The 15,773-nt window shown below is 41.7% G+C and overlaps 3 protein-coding genes across 6 annotated transcripts in view; all 3 read right to left on the reverse strand.

Annotated features, from left to right (window-relative positions):
* The window catches only part of ptprn2 (protein tyrosine phosphatase receptor type N2), a 146,367-nt gene extending 145,138 nt beyond the window's left edge, over positions 1-1,229 (reverse strand). For both annotated transcript variants that reach the window (XM_005722780.1, XM_013915954.1), the window contains exon 1: positions 825-1,229. In XM_005722780.1, coding sequence (XP_005722837.1) covers positions 825-936 — 112 coding nt within the window. In that variant the 5' untranslated portion in view covers positions 937-1,229. The remainder of the gene's footprint in view (positions 1-824) is intronic.
* Positions 1,230-2,076: 847 nt separating this feature from the next.
* On the reverse strand, positions 2,077-14,035 carry ncapg2 (non-SMC condensin II complex, subunit G2). The gene is made up of 26 exons (XM_005722781.1): positions 13,641-14,035; positions 10,803-10,985; positions 10,504-10,615; positions 10,052-10,209; positions 9,776-9,910; positions 9,563-9,657; positions 9,329-9,485; positions 9,135-9,227; positions 8,791-8,916; positions 8,481-8,660; positions 8,167-8,319; positions 7,812-8,034; positions 7,623-7,720; positions 6,698-6,871; positions 6,535-6,605; positions 6,265-6,415; positions 5,661-5,834; positions 5,442-5,558; positions 4,913-5,065; positions 4,042-4,141; positions 3,473-3,675; positions 3,237-3,371; positions 3,009-3,112; positions 2,828-2,928; positions 2,638-2,737; positions 2,077-2,541 (listed from the first exon to the last, which is right to left on the reverse strand). Exons 1-26 carry the CDS (start codon positions 13,716-13,718, stop codon positions 2,490-2,492), a joined length of 3,426 nt encoding a protein of 1,141 aa, XP_005722838.1. The 5' UTR covers positions 13,719-14,035; the 3' UTR covers positions 2,077-2,489.
* Positions 14,036-15,398: 1,363 nt separating this feature from the next.
* The window catches only part of esyt2b (extended synaptotagmin-like protein 2b), a 37,787-nt gene continuing 37,412 nt past the window's right edge, over positions 15,399-15,773 (reverse strand). For all 3 annotated transcript variants that reach the window (XM_005722787.1, XM_005722786.1, XM_005722788.1), the window contains one exon: positions 15,399-15,685. In XM_005722787.1, the coding sequence (XP_005722844.1) occupies positions 15,616-15,685 (70 nt within the window). In that variant the 3' untranslated portion in view covers positions 15,399-15,615. The remainder of the gene's footprint in view (positions 15,686-15,773) is intronic.

A 15,773-nucleotide genomic window follows, 5' to 3' on the forward strand; every position in this document is an offset into this window, starting at 1 on the left:
GTTTATGAAAATATGTGCTCCGCCTCCTGATGCTGGATCAGTACATCTGATTTTTTTTTCAGTGTAAATGAGCTCACACACTACTGAAGCAGGAAAATGAATCATTTAATCTCTCATATGTCTCATTAAACGGACACAATTATCACTGCGGCTGCTCCAATACATCACTCTTTGGACATCTGCCACTCTTTTCTTTCAAATCACAGAGCAGTGTCTGAGGCAGGGCTGGAAGAACAAATCAAGGGTAATGAAAATTTACCTCAGCCAAGTCTGAATATGAAACATAGCAATATGAAATATGCCCTCTTTTCCCGGGGAGCATATAGGATGTCATCAAATATTTAACTGAGTTTAAAATTGCATGCTCCTTAAGGGAACGTGTGAGTAATTTTTATGTGCTGGGAAAAACTGTTAAAGGCATATGAAATGGGATGCATTGCTAGAGATGAAGGAGGTAAAAGGTGGTCACACATACAAAAAGTGTGCAGGAAAGATTGTGTCCATGAGGCCTGAGAGGTTATGTAACTTTTCCCTGTTCAGGTTTCATCCAGTCTTGCCCACGGCACAGGTAAGTTTGCACCAAGACGGTGATACACTGTTTGCAAATACCGACATTATGAGTCTCAGCATGCATTAGGAACTTTTCTGCAAAGAGAGCAACTGTTTATATTAGAGATCGAGCCAAAAGAGGGCAACTCGGGAGGATTTAGCACCACGGACAGAGCCTGTGAGCGTACATACAAAACAAAAACTACTAAAAACCCCAAACACTTGAAATGTTACAAAAAAAGAGCAATAACAGAAAGTGGAGCACAGCTGCTTACCAAATTTTCTGTCGGCGAGGGCAGGTGAGGAGCAAAGGCTGACAGCCAATGCCGCGAAGAGGACGGGACACCAGACTGAATCCATACCGCTCCTGCCTATACTCCAATCCATCGCTCACCTCCGCTAAAACAGCATGTTGTTTAACCCCAAACTCAAAGTGTCGGCCGCTCGGAGGAGACTCACAGAGAGAGCATGTCGGAGGGCTCAGATAATAATAACAATACGGAAAAAACGGGTAGAAACTGGAGCCGAAGTGGCTAAACGGCAACACAATACAGGCGTTGTTTCAGCACCACAAACAGCAACCAGCCTCACGGAGGAGCCCCTCCTAAGTTTCTGACGTCAAACACACATGGTGAGGAGGGATGATGCGTGCAGCATGCAACCGAGCCGGGAGGGGTGCATGGATGGAAAGGAGAGATGTGAATGATCACTGCCCGAAAGGCTTGCAGCCAACATACAGAAACCGGGGTGGGGGGTGAAAACCCCCACATCTTCAGATTGATTGATAGGACTGATTAAGATGACTGGGGGAAACAAATGACGCGCACTGCAGGGGAGTTACAGAAATACTGCACATGAATATCAATGAATGAGCTGCTACTACATTTCTAGAGTACAGGTGCATTAAAATAATACAATATAAATTTATTATTTATATGATATTTATAATAAAATAAATACAGGGCTAATATTAACAAAATATATATACATATATTTCATTTTATTTAATTTACTTAAATTTTTTAGCTTTAAACTTTTATATAATACTTTTTTTAATGTCTCCATTTGTGTTCATCATAGCTGTATTCGTTTTCTTTATCCACATCAGATTCTCTAAAACAACCCGGTAGAAACTAAATTTAGTAAAACTTAAAGTGAATTATGTATTACAATCTGCTACGTTCGTTTTAACCCTGGAATTGAGATGAACTGGTGACATCAACAAAATATGGCAAAAGCATATAGTTTGTTCCTTTGTGTTGGACAAAAGATGAAGCGGTGAATCTAACCGCTTCATCAGGTGATGTTACCTCGTGCCACTTTTTGAGACTAGAAGCTTTGCTGTCTGCAGTGTAAACAAATATTTAAGAACCGTATGTAAAGTCTGAAAATGGAAGCGGTTCCCTCTTTGAGAATGAAAGGAAGTGAGAGGATGATTTACGGCTTGTTTTCTCTGTTATTACTCTGCAAAGCGCTGCACGGGCAAGAAAACATCTGAGGAGGAAATAAACATCAAATTTAGGCTGATTGATACCGTTTGTTTTATTCTGATTAGCAGCAAACTGCAAGCTGACAGAGCAGCAGACACATAAACAGACACACGATGAAGATATGCATTTCAAATTGTTTTCAAAAAATATATGGCGAGTGAAAGCTTAAAAGAAAAGTCCCACCATATCTCTTAAGTCAAGTTCTCAATCTGTATTTGTTAACATAAATATAGAAAGTTTGAGACGTGAACTGAGTATTGTATGCCATCAAGAAATAAATACAATGCAGGAGTTTAGCGAGCCTTGGAAAACTTTGTATTCCTGGTATTAATCCAAACCCTTAAAACAAAGGTGGCTGGGGAAAATCGACCTTCAGGAAAACAGACCAAACAAAACAAAACAAAGCAGAAAATACATCACATCGAAATTTTTGTCTTTTAAAGTTGGAACTCATAAATGCAGAATCTCATTCAAAGTCGTCACAGAAGATTCATAAATAACCCTGTTGGGGGAAAAAAAAAAAAGATGATTAGCCAAATTTAGTTATTATTATTCACAAGTCATCAAAACAAAATCATCAGATTTCCTCCTCGCTTACCTCTGGACGTCTGTGCTGTCTGCAAAGGTGACTGCATGTTTGTAAAGCTGCTGCTGGACGGACACAGCTGCGCTCTTCAAGCCCGCTTTAGACTGTCCGGCTAACAGGCGGCAAGTGAAATGTGTCGTTAGGACCAGAAGGAAAAATGTTCAGTTTTAAAGTTTTCCGTTTTTTGGTAGTGGAAGCTCACCGTGTTTGATGACCGCCAAGACATGCAGGACGGCTGCGAGTTCAACGAGATTGCCGATGGCCTCGGAATCCACAGATGTGCAGACCTCTGCCAGAAATGCCCTAAAAGAAGCAACAGCAAACCATTAGACTCTGGAATACTCATTCATGGAAGTTAATGAAAAGAAACGTTCAATACTGACCTGGTAACAGGCTGTGACTTGAGGAGGACAGACAGCAAGATCCTGGACAAAGGAGGCATGTCGTCCACTGACTCTGGGATGATCACCGCCTCAGGATGCTCAATCTTTAAAAAAAACACGAACGTTAATATTTCCAAAAAGTCCCACATCAGTCTCAGAAAATGCAGGATAACTGTTTATAATCTGAGTGCGTCCATTGTGCTGCTACCCTCCTCTGTCAGCTCACACCTTCTGAAGCAAATGTCTCTTCTCCACAACGATAACCGCAAATAAAGTAGAGAAGACCCCGCTGAGAGGTGCTCGGTCCCAGAGTTGGGCCACCTGAAGGAAGTCCGACAGACCGGGAACAGCTGACTGACAGAGCTGCATCAGAGCAGGAAGAGAACATTTTATGGAGGTTAAAGCTCAGTTACCGGAACAGCCAGGTCCATCAGAGACTTTAATAAATAAAAATTTTGAAAAACCTGCTTTCCTTCCTCTGGATCCTTCCTAAGGCGACGGGCCAAGAGCTCTATAATCTTCTGGAAAATGTTAGACACCACACCTAAAACAACAGTGGTTGGATCCTCCTGATTCTCTTCAGTCTCCTTGCTGTCCTCAGGTGCATAGCTGTTTGCCACCTCCTTCAAAATTGGCAACACTGCAGGGATGCACAGGTAGCCCGCTTCTGAAAACACAAAGCAGCGTTATCTTCAAATTTCATCAGTTTTTCTCAACAACCTTTTTTTCTTCTGACAAAAAAGATTGATAACTAAAAAAAGGAATGCACTATTAAGTTGTGTAGAACTGCTCCGGGGAAAACAGTGCAACGCTTTACCTCCCACTCTCCTCGTTTTCCATGAAAACGCGATGGGAGGAAGAGAAGAGTAGACATGTGGATACATTTTGCATTTGATCTCATTAAAAATAAGATGCTTTGTAAACCATGTGGAGCAACTCTCTACTTTGGGTGAAGTAGGCTATTTTCAGAAAAACAAAAGTCCTGGCATTTCTCGGTGTAAATACAGACATGCAGACCATCTGAAACGCTCACCTGAGAGGAGGATGAGCGAGCACAGGTGTAGGATTTGACCCTTGAATGTCTCATCGCCCAAACCCACGAGCAAAACGTCACGGCATACTGTCAGGAAGCTCTGTGACCAAAACAAAACAAAAACAACAAATAGAGATAACACCCACTCTACATGTTAGCATAACGCTCATTTTTATGTCCAACACAAGCAGGTTTATTTTCAACACTCAAAGTGACAGGCTAATAAAAAAAAATGGAAACAAACAGATAATGCTTAAATGAGATAATAAAGCTATTTCACCACGGCAGTATTAACCGGAGGAGGCATGTACAGAGTGTGTGTGGACTGAGGCAGAACAATCAATGAAGAGTCTAAATTTACCAAGCAGAACAGAAAGTCCTGGGAACAGGAGGAAAAAAGGCTCCACAAAAACCTAATGTTCTGGATAACAACATAACTCAGCCTCGGCGCTGTGTGCCCGGGTGAAAATGAGTGAGTTAACAATCGAAAGTGGCAATTTATGCACGAGGAGATGTGATTTAATTCGCCTGTGAGAGAAATCTTTTGCTTGGATTGACATTACTGGTCAGATAAACCAGAACCATTCGTCACAAACCGACCTCGCATCTGAATTCATCTTTGCTCTTCTTTGAAATAGCTAATCGGTATTTCTTTAAACAGACAGGCTGATGACCCATCATGTGAGCCTAAAAATCACACATTTGTGCTGAATTGGAAACCAGAGCCTCGTCTCCTTTTATTGGAAACCGCACACATTTTCCTTGTTTGACCAAATTAAATGCCTCAATATTTTCAAACCCCTGCTTAAAAAAGAGAAAAAAGTAGCTCTTGATACAAACACATGTTCGCAAAATGAACTGTGGAGCTCACCTCGGTTATCTCTGCAGCCAGCGGCTGTGGCTGAGATTTCTCAGAGTCCTCGCTGTCATCATCGCTACGTTTCGCTAGAAAGGGCAGCACCCTGTCAGCTACCCACGCAGCCACATGCTCCAGAGAGAGCAGGTAGTCACGGCCATCTGACAGCTGAAAGAGAGAGAAAAGCTTTCATTTTCTTTTATTCTTTTTTCACAATGAACAAGATAAATAAATCCTTTTCCCCTTTGGCGTAGGTCATTTTTGCAGATGCGAACATGGTAATTACACTCAGGTGTAGATCAAAACACCTGAGCTGAGACCGTTTGAAGGAGTCAACCTAACAAACTCCAGAGCAGTTTGTGAGAACTTGATCCAACATAACAACAAAATATCTGCTGCTAATCTGAGCTAAAAGCCTTCCCGTGAAGCTTTGCATTCTGGGATACGACGGCAAACTACAGATGTGTTACTACAGTCCAGTGTTGCCTGAAATATTAACTATTAAGGTGGAGAGTCTAATGACAGAAAGTGCTATAAGCCTCACGTTATGTTGCAGATGTGCGCCGAGGCGGCCGTGGTGCTTGAAGGCGTTCAGTGCCGTCTCCACGCTGGCATGTTTGGGGTCTTCTGTGGTGGAGCTGAGATGACTGTAGAGCACCAACTATGGAGACACAAATGACAGAAAACACACTTCTTATGGAGGAACCGTTCACACTTTTCTGTCATTCGGTTCAAATATCGTACTGAATGACATCCATAATACCTTCCAGTTCCCCAGAACTGTATGCAGCTGCTTCAGTGGTTTCGCACCGAGAGCCAGGACCTTCTCACGTGTTGAAGTGTGGCTGAAAATGTGCTCCAGGTAAGCCAGCGCCAGGTCGGGTTTGGCCTCCACCGTCTCCATGATGCATACCTTTCGACCACTGGTCGCCTTGTCCTTAAGATGACCACAAAAAAAGAGAAAAAAAATTTTTTTCATGAAAAGTGCCAATTTCTACAATAGTACAGAGAGAACCCAACAATGCTGTGAGCAAAGATTTGGTGACAGTGGGGAGGAAGAACACTCTTGACAGAAAGTTAAATCGTTATCTGTCATGAAAGGAAAGAAAAGACGAAAGAAGAGGAGCACAGAGAGACCACAAACAAACGAGACATAACACAAACTTTGTGAGAAAGTGGTCAAAAGTTAACGGCAGTCGTTGTAGATGAATGCCAGAGGAGTGAAAGAGCAGTATATCTAAGGGCCACCTGATCCAGCAGTAATCATAAGCTTTATTAAAAAGTTTAAGGCTAATCTTAAACTTTTGTGTTCTGGAGACAGACAAAAGAAGACTGCAAAGATGTCAGGCATTGCATAAAGCGAGTACCTTTTTGGGCAGGGACTCTGTGAGCCAGTCAGTGATGAGCTCCAGGATGTCAGCAGCCTGGCCCCAGCTACAGAGGCAGTCGAGCAGCTGGCTGTACTGTGCTGGAGCAGCTCCCGAGTCCATCCTCCTTAGTCTAGACATGACTCCACAGCTAGGAGTAAGAAAGCAGGATGAAGGAGAGGATTATCCAGGATGTTTTTGGTAAAAGAAAAAGCAACAAAAACATAAAAATCTGAGTCAGGAAAAAAAAAGAAAAAAAAAGCTGCTCACCTGAACATCGGCACTGCGGTCGGGGGCATAAACGAGGCCAGCTGTATGAGAGGAACAGTAGCTCGCTCATCCTGGAAAACAAATCATGACTGCTTACATTTATTCAGGGGACAAAAATAAATATATAAAAAAATAAAACAGCACCACACTGCAGTGGATGTACCTCAAAGGCCTGGAAATACTTGGACATGACAGAGCCAAACTTGGCACACGTATACTTCTGGGCCTCTTCATTTTGTTTCAGGGCTTTCGAGACACTTCTCCACAGGATGACCACGACCTCCAGCAAACTGGGCACGATGGTCATGTCTTTCCCCAACAAGGCAGGTGCCGCCTGCTGAGATGAACAGACACACACAGAGGACACAGCCTGAGCTCGTGTTTCAGCACATTTTCTTCTTATCTCTGCAGTTCCACTAGTGGCCACACGAGGCTGGATTTAACCCTTTACAGCAGAAATAAACATGTTTACACCCTGGAACCAAAAGAATTTCACCTCTGTGAAATCCTGATAACTGCATCGGTGGTTACACGTTTGTGCCATTTGTGGCTTTTGAAGTGTTTTCATGTAATTATGTGACTAATAATAATGCTTCCTGTGGAGTTAATGGCACAGCTGGCCCAAGAAGTTTCTGCTCAGGTTTTTTTTGTTTTGTTTTTGAGTAAATCTTTACTATTTTTTAAAATATATTAATACTCATGTTAAGGTGTCTGTGTGAGGCACTCATTCAGTTTGTGGATGCAGCTTTTTTTTTTTTTAAGCAGTACACTTTCTATTCTAATTATGGACACTTTACACTCTGAAAAACAAAAACAGCAAGAGCCAGTGTGCTGAAACAAGAAACAAACAGTGGGTGGCAACGAGGTAGGGATATTATTTTTTTATATACATACTTCCATGGTGTACTGTTTCAATCGATCAAAAAGTCATCTAAATAAATTCAGATTTGACTTAATACGTGCACCTAAAATGGTTTAACCTCTTAAGCCCCAATTATTTATTTAAGAGGTTAAATAATAAAAATCAAAAGCTACATTTTGGGAGATGCTTCCCCTGTTCTAAGTCAGTCTGTGCGTTTCCGTCTTACTGCGCTGTTCTCTTTGTTGCTGTCATTGATGTCAGTCATGTCACAGTCAACCTGGATGCAGCTGTTCAGGACACGACGAATGGCCAACATCAGCTTTACTGAAGGAGAAGATAAAACGGTACAAGCAAACTTAAAATATCCAAAACACAGCATGCAAAAATAAATCAGGTTTTGTTGCTGTGCATTTACTTATGTTAGTGGGGGCTGTGTGTCTATAAGCAAACTGGTAGAATTTCCTGGCAGCCATGGGGTTCATCTGGATGAGGGTGATGCAGCGGTTACACCACTCCTTCTCCGACTCGTTGACCGGGAAGAACGACTTGAACAGCAAGTCGACGATACGCTTGGAAACCGAGTGCGAGTCAATGGCAAGGCGGGCCAGCAGGTGGTCCATGTTGCACACGTCCCAGAACTGGAGATTGGTAGATAGAGGAGATAAATGACAAGTAAAATTTGTGTTAACAGGCGTCTTTGGATTCCTCTGTTTCAATGAGGGACAGCGACAGCCTGTTAGAGCTTTTAAAAAAACCTACACATACATTACCTTTGCAGCACGCACTGCTTTGACCTTCATAAGCATGTCGAGGAAAGCTATCCGGACTTTCTCTGAGTTATCATGAAGGCTGTATTTGAGCGTAGGTAAGAGTTTCTCCAGAAGTGGATGGCTGAGAGCGTTGTCCAGGACAATAGTCAGACACTGGAGAAGGAGGGTAATTACACAAACCACAAGTCATTAAATAAATTATCCATGACTCGTGCAAATCCAACGATAGTTATTCTGCATAATTAACTGGCAAAATGTCAGGACAGCGATTTCTTTCTCTTCTTTCAGGAAGGGAAAGAAGCCACATTTTCCACCTTGAACACTGAGCAGCGGACATCAGGGGAGCTACTGTCAGCCGCCAGCTCCGCCACCAGCTTCTTCGCGAAGTCTGTGATGATTGTAGGTGGGAGGAGCTCCCAGCATTTAGCCAGGATCTTGCAGACACCCAGGGTGGCGTTGGAGCGCACTGTCGGGTGAGGATCATCAAGGAGGTTCTGGGGATGACAACAAGTGACATTTACGATTCTGTCTGCGCTCAGACAACGCTACCTTAGAAATGCTTTGTGCTACTGAGATACACCGAATGTTCCCTTAATGCCTGGCGGGGGTTTGAAAGGTTCTCACCATTGCTGTGTCCAGTTGCTTTTGAATGTTCTCGTCTATCTTCTCGTTGCTTTCACTCGGGTCGTAAAATGGGAAGGCCTCGGTGAAAAGCAAAGTGGAATTTGCACGCACCTCAAAGTTAGGAGCCTGAATAAATCAAACAGAAACACATTAGATTAGAATTAAATGTCAAAAATTCAGGGTTCAGCTGGCTCACGATGGGCCTTTTGAGGGTTGACTGTGCACATAATCTCAACTGGTCTGTATATACTTAAATGTGTGGATCGTCCTCTCATTAATTAATAATATTCTACTTGTTTTTTTTGCTTGAAAGCGAGGCTAAAACTTGTATGAAGTACGCGTACACTGAGAGCTTTCCAAAGTATGGGCCTGTAGAGATTATAGAGCATCTTGTCCACGTTGCGGCAGTCCTTCCTCATGTGGAAATAGCTCACAATCTGAATATGAGACAAAGAGAGCAGAGAATGACACTCCATACGATGAATATGAGGACTAAAAACATCTTTAAAACATGCACATTTTTTATTTTACAGTCTACCTGTCGGACTTTGGAATGCACAGGAGAAGCTCTATGAAGGAAGATCGCGTTCTGCATAAAATCCTGAATGCATAAGCTCTCGATCTTCTCCAAGAACTCCCCACTAGCCTTCTTCCATGCTCTGAAGTAGATCTCTGCAATATGAGCAGTGATGGGCCTGAATGGAAGAGTTTAGTTGTTATTAACATGAAAAGAAAAGTGAGCGTGTCGGCGAGAAAAGACTGGGGTTCTTACTTGCTGTAAAACTCCAGCTGGTTTTTGATTGTGCCGTGAATAACCCAGATGAAGTTGACGTTCCAGCTGAAAAGAAACACCAGGAATCGCTTTCCCTGTGACAATATACACATCATCAGACTGACAGCTCGAGAGGGAAGCCACGACGATAAAAATAAATAAAGCAGGGAGTGAATCGTGAAAACAAGCACGCGGCGGCTGAGCATAACTCACATCATCGTTTCTAATGTGAGCAGGGCGGTGAAAACACTGAAGCAACAAGTCGATTATCTGCTTGTTTTCTTCTGATGTGTAGTCAAGACTCAAAAGCACGTCATGGAGCCTCCACACTCTCTGGATCTCAGCTCCCTGACAAGAGATCACAAAGGTTACCAGTTATCAGCAGACTGCTGTGAGACACACTGGCTACTGATGGAAAACATTTCTTTCAGAGTGAAAACCTGCTGAAAGAGCTGAGGAGCTGACATGTGACTGAGGGGTTACACTCACTGGTTTCTTGAGAATGAAGCTCTTCTGAAGAGACACAAAGAAAGCAGTGCGCCCAAACCGTTCTTTCTCCTGCAGCCCTTTCTTCCACCAGGCCTCACACAGCGCGTGGATGTGGTTCTGCAGAGGTGCCTCTGAGACAGGAAGCGACACCAGTACATCTGAAGGACACCGACACACACAGATGCTCATTATTATTTAAGCTTTCTGAAAACGTCCACGATTCATCTCATAAACTGAGCAATTATGATGGTTTCTCAGGTTGTTTTTTCATAGCTGGTAAAATAATTGGTACTTATAACAGCTGATTTCTACTCTTACAGGATAATCAAAGCTCTATAATGTATATATTTATAAGTTAGGTATAAATATCTATCCATCTATCTATCTGAATGGGAAGAGCATCATATGCAACTCATTTGCTGTAAAAATGTGCAAAAAACACAAACACTCACCGTGAAGACGTCGGGTAACTTCCAGAAGGGGGCTATAGGGGTCGTCTTGTAAAACCTGCAGAGACACTGTAGAGACGAGCGTCACGCCGTCCACAACAGCCACAGCGTGTTTCTGGGAAAAAAGTTAATGAACCAGATGTTAAAAAATACAATTAAGCAAAATGTGAAAAAGCTTAAAAGCAATGTCATATTACAAAAATCAACATAGGAGTGCTTTGCACACATCTAGTCCTTAATATTCGAATAATATCACTGACAAAGACTAAGCATGGGGTCAGTGAGCTGATCCTTTTACTCACAGAGTCTGCAGTGGGCTCCTCCTGCATGCCCTCCTCCTCCCTCCTGCCCTCCCAGCGCTCTGTGGGAAACTCCAGCAGGACGTCCTGAAGCAGAGATGCCAGTCTTCTCCACAGGGCCTCCCTCTGCTCTCTGGGCATCTCCTGCAACACCTCCTCCACATCGAAGGGCTCGGCTTTGTCCTTCTGCTCAGATTTATAGACAGACAGGCGCAGCTTTGACTGGACAGCCATGTGTTATGCACATTTAATAAAAATATAATAACTGAAGAAATGATTTTTGTCTGTAATTCCAATGTGAATTGTCACCGCCACATTAAAAAAAGATATTTGAGAGAAAAGAATGATCATGCATTTTTTTCTCACTTCACCTTTCAGCACATCCATTTTTTCTCCATAAAAATCCACAATTTACTTCTCACCAGGCTGAGTCAGACTTAGTTTAGGTCACATTTATTTATTTTTATTTGAAATATAATTAAAAGTTCAAGTCTGCCTTAATGACAAACCACACAAAGGACAAATTTCTTCCTTTTTTACCCCACCAGATGCTAAAACTACCCTGATATTAATATTCTGAATTTGTCACAGCTAACTCTTACATACTGTTCAGGTCAAACCTGGCCCGTTTTGACAAATTTAACATTTCGTTTATTTTCATTTCTTTCTTTTAATGGGGCATGGGTGACAGAGTTGTAGGGGGACCTGTCTATGTGCTGGTCTATGAACGGTCATGGGGGGAATCTCCATACATGAGGGTTAAACAGGCTTATCATCAATAAATTATGCTGGGTGGTTTTGCCTTGTCTCTCTGTAACACTTGTGGACTTATGTGCTGTGATTGCTTAATATCCATCTGTGACATAACTCTGAGAAAAGCCTCAGCTCCGGCTGCAGTGTGAATACTGACAGGAAGTAGAAAGAAAGGTCATGTTTCTCTCATTTTGGCTTCTCTCCATTGACTCCCTGTTAAACCAAAGGCAGAATTTAAAATTGTCCTCCTCACATTCAAAACCCTTTAATCACTGAGCTCCATCTCATTTTAAAGACCTCACAGTGTAAAACTGAGCACTTTTATTTCAGAGTACAGGCCTCCTACGGCTATAAAAGAGTACATTTGCAGAGCATTCAGCTGGATTCAGGAAGGGCAGAGCCTCTCTGCTTTAAAGTTGGGCTTAAATTATATTTATATATTAACGTTGCATAACATCAACTTTGTATCCTGCAGTTTGGGAGTTTTCCTCCCTGTACCTTTTTCCAGGCTCGTCTCCATCTGCTCAGTCTAAGATTTTGGAGGGTGAAGCAACCAATTACATGACAGCAACTCAGTGCATTTAGACACGTAGACACACAACTCAAGTTCAAATGTAGCATGAGCATGTAGAATAAAGGTGATTTAAAATACTTTGAATCTGGCGTTGTTGTCTGTGCCAGACGGGCTGGTCTGAGTATTTCAGAAACTGCTGATCAGCTGAGATTTTACCACTCAGCCATCTCTAGGCTTTACAGTGAGCTGCATTTCTCTGGGTGAAAATGCCTTGGTGACACCAGAAGTCACGGGAGAATGGTCAGACTGCTTTAAGCTGATAGGAAGGCAACAGCAAGTAAAATAGCCACTCATTACAACCAAGGTATGCAGAAGAGCATCTCTGAATGCACCACACGTCATACCGTAAGCAGATGGGCTACAGCAGGAAAAGACCACACCAGCTGCCAGGCCTTTCAGCCGAAAACAAGAAACCGAGCCTACAATCTGCACAAGCTCACCAAAATTGGACAGTAAAAGATCAGAAAAACCTTGCCTGGTCTGATGAGTCCCGATTTCTGCTGTGACATTCAGATGGCAGGGTCAGAATTTAGCATAAAAAACATGAAAGCATTGATCCATCCTGCCTTGCATCGATGGTTCAGGCTGCTGGTGATGTAATGGCCTGGAGGATATATTCTTGGCACACTTTTGACCCATCAGCTTCAGTTGAGTATGGTTTAAATGTCACAGCTACTGGAGTCGTGTTGATGACCACCTCCATCCAATTATGAAAACAGCATCCCCATCTTCTGATGGCTGCTTGCAATGCCACAAAGCTCAAATCATCTCACACTGCTTTCTTGAACATGGCAGTGAGTTCACTGCACTCAAATGTCCCAAACAGTCACCAGATCGAGATCATGGATGTGCTGCTGACAAATCTAAAGCAACTGTGCATTGCTGTCATGTCAATATGGAGCAAAATCTCTGAGGAATATTTCCATCATCTTCTTAAATCTCTGCCACAAATAACTAAAGCATTTCTGAAGGCAAAAGCAAGGTGTACCTAATAATAACAGGACTTAACACGATGAGCCTGTCTTAGCTTATTGAACAGGAGTGCATGCATTTTCTTGATATTTCTGATTTATTTTATGCTTGAGTAAATCAAAGCCTATTAAAAAAATAGTCTGAAAGATTTTTATCATCGTCTTGGTGACTTTTCCTTTGGTTATAGGCCAAAATCTCTTTGGTAAGTAATAAAAAAACATGTAGGAGGGAAAAATGCTTACTTTACAACAGACAGTAAAAGTTTGTCAAAGTTGGGATCGAAACCAGCATTGTCAAATAACTGGACTCCAATTTTTAATAACCCCCCATGAGTACACTCCGTATCTTTAACTTTAAATAGCATTTTAATAGTGAACACAGCAACCATATTATTTGCATCTCATGTTTAGGACCTGACTTGAACACTTTCCTGTACTACTTACACCTCACAGCCACACACCCACAGTTAAACAAGCTAAACAGGAGACTTCTAATAGCTTCTGGGTGTTTCAGGATTAACTCGCATTGAGTTAGCTACTTACGTGAAGCTGAATAAAGCGAAGAAAGTCCTCCACATTTTCTTTACAGGCTGCTTCTAAAAATGCCTCTCGCTTGGACATGATTCCTGCTTCCACAGTGATCCGAGGTAACCGTAAGTTTTCCTGTAATGCTGCTATGAAGCCACTATACCGTTAGCTTGTCTCGCTGTAACAACTCCACAACAACAAATATGGCAGTCCGTTTGTTGTTACCGTCAAAAGTGCTAATTGCAGACGCAGGGTTGGCTGGTATTAAGGCTCTCAATGATGCGCATCTGAATTAAGCAGCATTTCCTTCGTCTGTTACCTTTTTATTAAGGATTTTGTGAAAGGAAACAGTGAAATGACAGCGAGCCATAACAACAGTAAACCCGCGCAAATTTGGATAAAGTCGGTTCCACACGTCATCACGTTTGTTTCGACGCTGACGTACAGTTGCAATTCCCGCTTTTGCCACTGGATGGCGGCAAACAACTACAGATGTTCTGTGTCTCAAAAAGCGTAAACGAGTAACATTATCGCGTTTTCGTATTACTTTTTCTGTGGATGATTCATATTATGGATTAGACCCCAGTCAAGAGACATTTATTTGCAAGGCGCACACCAAGCTTCACATAATATATCGTAATTCAAAGTGTTTATTATTCAGTCTTTGCGAGATTTAATATGCATTCAAGTGATTTCAGAATAATCGGAAAAAGGACAACTCGAAAAAAATCACGTCAATGCCAACCGAAGATTTAAAAAAACAATTAGGAAATTCCCTTAATTGCCTTTTAGGTACGCAGAAAACGACAGGTCACTGGTCCTTGTTAACCTTCCCATATGACCTGCTCGACCTCCTGAGCTTCAGCCAACCTGAAACTTAGCAAATATATCTTGTTGTTCAAACGAGACCAAAATACAAGACATCATCCGTTTGATTTTCATATTCCAAATTTAAGCACAACTTTAAGCACAACAAAGTTGCAAAATTTGGGGAACATCACAGAAGCACATGAAAATGGGGTATTAAAAAAAGCACACCAACGTTCACAAGATAAAACATGTATTCATCAAAAGCCATCCAAAATAATAACAATAAGAAGGCAAGTAAATTATATTTCTGTGGGTTTTTTTAAGGCACAGGATAGATAACCAGAAATGTATTTAACAGCTCCCATGAAACTCATAACTGCAAGGCAAAAACATACACAAGCATGACTAGGATGCATCATCTTGACACAGACTCTGGCAGCCCTGCTCATAAAATGCAAAAACTGTTGTCCCTGTTCATGTTTTTCAGTTTTTTCAACTTACATTTAGTTTGAAAACAGTCAAACCCTTATTCAAGTATCCTTTGCATAATGCACAGAGCTTGCTCATAGCCCTAAAATGTCCCCAAGTCTCATTCAGAATCAACCACCATTGCACAAATCTCCTAAAATATACACAGCACAGCAGTCGTTTTATTCTTTGCATATCGGCATTCCATGTTTGTAATCAAGCATTAATAACGAGAGGTAAGCGATCAATCAACACTGCGTGCCAAAGGAAAATCAAAATCTCAAATCAGGACTGCTACTTAAGCCTATATTTGTGTGCATCAGTTCCTTTGGTTAGTTTTCTCAGACAACAAATGAAAATTCTTCACATTTTAACAAACCGGATACAAAGTCATAAGAATCGTGACAGATTTCAACACGACTCCTCCAAGGTAAGTATAATGCCATGAAAACCCCTGCAAATTCTTATAACTATATTTACATTAAAACACTGAAAACAGAGACAAGGCAGTAAGTGTGTTTGAACAAATTAAAATATGTTACAACATCTTCCAATCAGGCTCATGAAAGATTAACAGGAAATTTTGACAAAAATAAAACTAAACATGATGAAATTATTCCTGTTAACTAAATGGAAATTATATATGAATACAACAGAAGGATGTGCCCTTAGGTTAACAAGATAACTATGTTACAGAAGAGAGGTGGTGCCACTACGTGACGACGGGGTCTTGAATACTTTTTGTGGCTTGAGACGACAAACCGTCTTCACTTAGATAATACCTGCAACAGAAAATGATGAAATTAGATATTTAAGGACAGAAATTTGCTTCTTTCTTTTTTTTTTACCCCCAAGAATCAACTCAATGTT

This window comes from Pundamilia nyererei, unplaced genomic scaffold (genome assembly GCF_000239375.1).
Source record: "Pundamilia nyererei isolate P.nyererei 1_Seehausen unplaced genomic scaffold, PunNye1.0 scaffold00007, whole genome shotgun sequence".
Classification (NCBI taxonomy): Eukaryota; Metazoa; Chordata; class Actinopteri; order Cichliformes; family Cichlidae; genus Pundamilia; species Pundamilia nyererei.

Bases quoted from the DNA above. Each gene is read 5' to 3' on its own strand.
- ncapg2 (XM_005722781.1), bottom strand. From the start codon at position 13,718: ATGTCCAAGCGAGAGGCATTTTTAGAAGCAGCCTGTAAAGAAAATGTG. The intron at 10,986-13,640 runs GTAAGTAGCTAA...AAATCTGAGCAG, and splicing joins TTCGCTTTATTCAGCTTCAC to AAGGACAAAGCCGAGCCCTT. The intron at 6,872-7,622 runs GTAAGACGGAAA...TGTTCATCTCAG, and splicing joins GCAACAAAGAGAACAGCGCA to CAGGCGGCACCTGCCTTGTT.